Source organism: Conger conger, chromosome 5, assembly GCF_963514075.1.
Source record: "Conger conger chromosome 5, fConCon1.1, whole genome shotgun sequence".
Taxonomy (NCBI): domain Eukaryota; kingdom Metazoa; phylum Chordata; class Actinopteri; order Anguilliformes; family Congridae; genus Conger; species Conger conger.
The window spans coordinates 66,856,126-66,863,533 of NC_083764.1; the positions used below are offsets into that span (position 1 = coordinate 66,856,126).

A 7,408-nucleotide genomic window follows, 5' to 3' on the forward strand; every position below is an offset into this window, starting at 1 on the left:
TTTGTTTTTCTTTAGCCAGGCATTGTGCCCCTCCCCTGTAGGGTTGGGGTATTCTCAGTCAGAACTTTAACCTTGCTCCTTAAAACCCTAAATCTAAGTCCCCCGACTTCAGACTCCTCTACTGACAAGTATGGCTGCTTATTCTCTGAACCACATATTTTTCTTCTTATGGGCGTTCTTACTACCACCTCGATGGCGTGTGCGAGGGGTTAACAATGCATTCCTTTCTAACCCATCCCCCGTCAATCTCTCATCAGGGGGGCCTAGGGCCGGGTCCTCGACAGTGTGTAAAGAGTGATTACTGTGGTACATGGTGGGATTGTAAGTACATTGGTGTGTGTGTAATGAGTAATACTGTGGTACATGGTGGTATTGTAAGTACATTGGTGTGTGTGTAATGAGTTGGGGTGTAATAAATGCCCCCCCCCCCTCACCAAAAAAAAATGTGGAAAAATGTGCTGTTTTATTATTATGTATTACATTATTACTTCTTGTATAACCGTTTTTTTTTAAAATCATATACATCTGTTGCATAAGTGATCATATATGCTGCATATCCTCCTATATACGTAATCATAATCATATTCTTGAATATTAAGAGCTTAAAGTAACTGCAAGTAGGTGTGCTGAGAAAAATGAGAATTAGTAGCATGCATGAAAACTAGAGTTCTGAGAAAGGGCCCAGTTACGAGACAAACACTTGATCTACTGCTTAAAATATGCATTGGATAATCGCATGAGTAAGTAGGTGTAATAAAGTAAATGTTCCTAATAAAGTGCTGGGTGAGTGTATGTATTCACAGGCTGAAGTCTGAAGGAGGCTGTGTGGAGCTCAGCTGGGTCTGAATGAGGCTGTGTGGAGCTCAGCTGGGTCTGAATGAGGCTGTGTGGAGCTCAGCTGGGTCTGAATGAGGCTGTGTGGAGCTCAGCTGGGTCTGAATGAGGCTGTGTGGAGCTCAGCTGGGTCTGAATGAGGCTGTGTGGAGCTCAGCTGGGTCTGAATGAGGCTGTGTGGAGCTCAGCTGGGTCTGAATGAGGCTGTTTGGAGCTCAGCTGGGTCTGAATGAGGCTGTGTGGAGCTCAGCTGGGTCTGAATGAGGCTGTGTGGAGCTCAGCTGGGTCTGAATGAGGCTGTGTGGAGCTCAGCTGGGTCTGTATGAGGCTGTGTGGAGCTCAGCTGGGTCTGAATGAGGCTGTGTGGAGCTCAGCTGGGTCTGAATGAGGCTGTGTGGAGGGTATGAGGGTATGAGAGTACAAGGGTATAAAGGGTATGAGGGTATAAGGGTAAGAGGGTATAAAGGCTATGAGGGTATAAGGGTATGAGGGTATAGTTGCTTTCAGAACTGAGTTTGTTTGGAGTTCCACAACACCTGATCAAACCTGAACAAAGCCATAGCACTGCCTGGCTCATTCTGCTGCACTTCCTGTTTTGGAATCCTGCTATTCCTAATTCATATCTTCAAAATGTTTGCGCTCCCACCACCACCACCACCACCACCACCACCCCAGCATCCACCGGTGAGCTCTGCCTCTCAGATCCACATCAGGGGGGTTTGCAGCCACTTCCTGTTTCATCAGGCTCACAACCAGGAGTGATGAGAGGCAGAGCCGACACAAAAGTTTACATTAAACCTGAATAAATATGGCTTAACCCATCCTGAGGTGAACTACGAGGTCCTGTCGGCCCTGGAGAGCTGCAGGTGATCAAGCTGGCTCTAGAGGAGTGGTGCCGTGGGCTGTAGGGGGCGGGACACCCTCTCCTGGTCCTCACGGGTCATAAAACTCTCGCGTACATCCAGAGTGCCGAACACCTTAACGCACTGCTCCGCCCCTTGCCTGGTCCTGGTCGCTCCAGTCTCACATGGCTCTAGACCCTGTCACTGGTCTCCTGCCTTCAGAGTGGAACACGCTCATCAGTTAGTCCATTCTCCTGCCTTCAGAGTGCAACACGCTCATCAGTTAGTCCATTCTCCTGCCTTCAGAGTGCAACACGCTCATCAGTTAGTCCATTCTCCTGCCTTCAGAGTGCAACAGGCTCATCAGTTAGTCCATTCTCCTGCCTTCAGAGTGCAACACGCTCATCAGTTAGTCCATTCTCCTGCCTTCAGAGTGCAACACGCTCATCAGTTAGTCCATTCTCCTGCCTTCAGAGTGCAACACCCTCATCAGTTAGTCCATTCTCCTGCCTTCAGAGTGCAACACGCCCATCAGTTAGTCCATTCTCCTGCCTTCAGAGTGCAACACCCTCATCAGTTAGTCCATTCTCCTGCCTTCAGAGTGCAACACGCTCATCAGTTAGTCCATTCTCCTGCCTTCAGAGTGCAACACGCTCATCAGTTAGTCCATTCTCCTGCCTTCAGAGTGCAACACGCTCATCAGTTAGTCCATTCTCCTGCCTTCAGAGTGCAACACGCTCATCAGTTAGTCCATTCTCCTGCCTTCAGAGTGCAACACACTCATCAGTTAGTCCATTCTCCTGCCTTCAGAGTGCAACACGCTCATCAGTTAGTCCATTCTCCTGCCTTCAGAGTGCAACACGCTCATCAGTTAGTCCATTCTCCTGCCTTCAGAGTGCAACACCCTCATCAGTTAGTCCATTCTCCTGCCTTCAGAGTGCAACACGCTCATCAGTTAGTCCATTCTCCTGCCTTCAGAGTGCAACACGCTCATCAGTTAGTCCATTCTCCTGCCTTCAGAGTGCAACACGCTCATCAGTTAGTCCATTCTCCTGCCTTCAGAGTGCAACACGCTCATCAGTTAGTCCATTCTCCTGCCTTCAGAGTGCAACACCCTCATCAGTTAGTCCATTCTCCTGCCTTCAGAGTGCAACACGCTCATCAGTTAGTCCATTCTCCTGCCTTCAGAGTGCAACACGCTCATCAGTTAGTCCATTCTCCAAGGCAGCACATTTCATCCTACTTGCCGCACTGCTTCTGACACGGCTAAGTTAACGGTATCTCATGTTTTTCACCTCCACGGTCTCCCCACAGACCGACAGAGGTCCCCAGTTCACCTCACGGTTTTGGAAAGCGTTCTGTACTCTCACCAGGGCCTTGTTTGTCCTCTGTGTAACATCCCCAGTCTAATGGGCAAACTGAACATCTCAACCAAGACCCTGAGACCAGGCTCTGCTGTTAGATAGATAAGTTATAGATAAGAACTTGGACCCTGTTGAGTAACCAGCAAAAAAAATAAGGACAGGACCATCACTTAGACCAGGAGCTGGGTCGAGTAGGTGGATGTAGTTTATTGACCTAATGCTCTCTTGATCCCCGCAGTGTCCTAAACAATAGTTGCCTGTTTAACTCTAATCAGTGCTGTAGATGAGCTATTCTAAAGCACAGCTCTCTCCATTAGCTTCATCAGTGCTGTAGATGAGCTATTCTAAAGCACGGCTCTCTCCATTAGCTTCATCAGTGCTGTAGATGAGCTATTCTAAAGCACAGCTCTCTCCATTAGCTTCATCAGCGCTGTAGATGAGCTATTCTGAAGCACAGCTCTCTCCATTAGCTTCATCAGTGCTGTAGATGAGCTATTCTAAAGCACAGCTCTCTCCATTAGCTTCATCAGTGACAATATTATGAAGAGGAATGGATTGTGGACTCCAGCTCTGCATCTGTGTGTGCATCATGTTTGTAAGGGAGGGTCTGTGCTTGAGTTTATCTGGAGAAGGAGACTCCATTTTGATGAACACATGAGAGAGAACTGACAGAATCTGAAGAACAGGGCTTGTGGAAACCTGCTGGCAGATAAGCCGTTCAGACCTCAGTGATGCAATGCTGCCAGCTGCAGGAAATGGTGTCTCTGTAATTGGGTGCGTCTCACATGAAGAGGGACATACATACTCATGCTAAGATGAAGCTTTGGAACTGGGGATCCCATGATATGTTTTTACTGTGTATTTTCCAGAAATTAAGGAACTTATAAGCTCTTAAACATAATTACTTATAGATAAGTTATACAGGAACAAAAACAGACTGAGAAACAGAAATGTAAATTTTTACCCGCAGTTTGCGCAACAGCAGTAAGTAAAAGTGAAACTAAATTACAGATTTAGCAGAAGCCATTACTGAGCTCAGAACAGACGGAGACAGAATGGCATCTGGATCTTCTCTCCTGGAAGAGGACCTCTCCTGTCCTGTGTGCTCTGAAATCTTCAGGGATCCTGTTGCCCTGAAATGCAGTCACAGCTTCTGTAAGGCCTGTCTGCAGCAATGGTGGAGAGAGAAGGGATCTCGGGAGTGCCCAGTTTGCAGGAGAATATCTTCTAAGGATCGTCCTCCCTGTAACCTGTCTCTGAGGAATACCTGTGAGGCTGAAGCAGGATCTGAAGTGCTCTGCAGTCTGCACAGTGAGAAACTCAAACTCTTCTGTTTGGAGGATCAAATACCTGTCTGTCTTGTCTGTCAAACTTCAAAAAAACATGACAACCACAAATTTCGACCAGTTCAGGAAGCTGCAGAAGAAAATAAGGTAACTGTCTCATAACACAATTTAGATTTAAATGACTTTTATCATTTCATTTTTCATTGGTTGTTAATAGTTTACAAATTTCACTCACATTTTTGGTTGATTGTAATCATCAGATTTTGAAAAAGTTGTGCTTTGTAGTGCTTTCATCTACTGAGACCTTGGTAAAGCTTAACTGAAAACAAAAAAATATTTGTGCCAGAAATAGAATTTTTATTGAATCTTAATATTTTTCATGATTGTGAATTTCTAAAGGGTTATAACCTCAAAAGGATCCATTTTAGTTCTCAGGCCTGACTGCAGTTTAAGCTCCTCACATGATTGACAGAGAGACAGGAGGGAGGGGCAGGAGTGTGGAGACATTCTCAGACCTGTGTTAGGGAGCAGTGCTCAGCATGGGACAGGAGGGGTCAAAGTTCATGGTCAGATATACATTCAAGTGATCACTGACCTGTATACCAGCTTGTTAATGCAAATATTTAATCAGCCAATCATGTGGCAGCAATTGAATGAATGAAGGCATGCAGACATGATCAAGAGGTGCAGCTGTTTTTCAGACCAAATGTCAGAATGGGGAAGAAATGTGATCTAAGTGACTTTGATGTGGAATGATTCTTGGTGCCAGACAGAGTGGTTCAAGTGTCTCAGAAACTGCTGATCTCTTGGGATTTTCACACACATCAGTCTCTAGTGTTTGCAGAGAATGGTGCGAAAAACAAAAAAAATCCAGTGAGCAGCAGTTCTGCAGAAAGAAGCACCTTGTTAATTAGAGACAAGAATGGCCAGACTGGTCAAAGCTGACAGGAAAGTGACAGTAATGCAAATAACCACACATTACAACAGTGGTATGCAGAAGAGCATCTCTGAACACACAACGCATCAAACCTCTAACTGGATAGGCTACAGCAGCAGAAGTCTAAGAAACAAGTCTAATAAATACCTAATAAAGTGCTCACTGAGTGTATGTGGCCTAACAGGGCAGGTCACTGTGTCACTAAAGGGACTAAAAACATTAAACTTGGAACAATATTTATATATTTCTAGAAATTGACTTTTGACCCTTTGACAGAATATCTGTGCAGTAATGTGCTATATTCCTGTTTAGAATCAATGCACAGATATGTATGTGTCAATTAACAAATTGTTTTTACACAGGTTGTGACCTGAGTCTCCATTCTGGCTCCTCTCTGTCTGAACAGGGGCTCTTGTGCTGTCTGTGTAGGCAGTGAAGCTTACTGTCTGTCTGTTTTCTCAGTAAAGTGTTGACTCTGTCATTTATTTCCAGGAGAAACTCAGGACTGCACTGGCTCCACTGCAGAAGAAGCTAAAAGCCTTTAATGCAGTGAAACGAATCTGTGATCAAACAGCAGAGCACATCAAGGTACTGAACTGAGGCCTTTAAATCACAGTGTTGAAAATGCAGCACTGGATTGTGCTGAAATGATGGTGAATAATGTTTATTCCAGAGCCAGGCCCAGCACACAGAGAGACAGATAAGGACGGAGTTTGAGAAACTTCAGAAGTTCCTAAAAGATGAAGAGGCAGCCAGGATCACTGCACTGAGGGAGGAAGAGGAGCAGAAGAGTCAGAAGATGAAGGAGAAGATTGAGAAGATGACAGAAGAGATATCATCCCTTTCAGAACAGATCAGAGCCATTGAACAGGAGCTGGGAGCTGAAGACATCTCATTCCTGCAGGTAAGACCCGTTCACTCTGTGTCTGTGGGACTCTATACAGACTGCTGTTAATGCTCACGCACATTCATTTTTACAATATAGTATCCTCTAAGCCACGTCTTCATGTAACTTGCAAATATCCTTAAATCTCTTCAAAACTTTATCCAGCAGGAAAATTATTGTCTTGCAGGGAAAGTGTTTTTGTCCAATTTAGATCAGTGAACATCCACACACTGGACACATGTATAACAGGGTTAGCCCTTTCATGCATGGTGTCCACTACAGTGGACAGATATTTAGAAGCCATTTGTAATAATTTAGTTTGTGTTTACATGCTCAAACCACCAGTGGTTGCACCCTCTCGAGTCTTAATAAAATATGATTCCTGTCCTTATGTATCATTGTCTGTTTGAGCTATGACATCATATGTTCAAAATGACACACGAAAGTGGAGAAACACCATGAATCTGAGCTAAATCAGGCGGCCTGTAGCGTAGTGGTTAAGGTACATGGCTGGGTCACGCGAGGTCAGTGGTTTGATCCCCAGTGTAGCCACAATAACATCAGCACAGCCATTGAGCCCTTGAGCAAGGCCCTTCACCCTGCATTGCACCAGGGGAGGATTGTCTCCTGTTTAGTCTAATCAACGGCACTTCGCTCTGGATAAGAGTGTCTGCCAAATGCCTGTCATGCCAATTTATCTCTTCTAAGATATGCAGATAAGTAAAAAAAGGTTCTCAATTAAATAAGGTTGTCTTTTCCTGTGACTGAAATAGCATCTGTCCACTGTAGTGGACATTGTGTGTTAAAGGGGACATTCTGCATATTGGGCCTATTTGTCTCTGCATCTGTATTTTGCAGGTTTTACTCAAAGTAGTGATAATTATTAACTTGGATGTTTTATTTAACCAAACGTATGCTGTGTTTGTCTTTGACTGGGTTCAACTGTACAGTTATATTGTTTGTGTGTGTGTTTGTGTGTGAGTGTGTGTGTGTGTGTGTGTGTGTGTGTGTGTGTGTTCCTGTGTGTGCGTGTATGTGTGTGTGTGTGTGCGTGTGTGTGTGTGTGTGTGTGTGTGTGTGTATGTGTGTGTGTGTGTGTGTGTGTGTGTGTTTGTTTGTGGTTAATACACAGTAACAATGTCTTCCGAAAGTAAGTAAATAAATAAATATTCTATGACATTACATATGGTATTATTATTATTATACATATGGTATTTACAAAGCTAATGCACTGCAAGACTACCCTATCCAACATCAAC

At 44.6% G+C, this 7,408-nt stretch overlaps 1 protein-coding gene across 1 annotated transcript; it reads left to right on the forward strand.

The window, feature by feature from the left end:
- The first annotated feature begins 1,237 nt into the window (after positions 1-1,237).
- LOC133129006 (E3 ubiquitin-protein ligase TRIM35-like) lies at positions 1,238-7,023 on the forward strand. The gene is made up of 5 exons (XM_061242810.1): positions 1,238-1,243; positions 4,126-4,473; positions 5,756-5,851; positions 5,937-6,163; positions 7,008-7,023. Exons 1-5 carry the CDS (start codon positions 1,238-1,240, stop codon positions 7,021-7,023), a joined length of 693 nt encoding a protein of 230 aa, XP_061098794.1.
- The last annotated feature ends 385 nt before the right edge of the window (positions 7,024-7,408 follow it).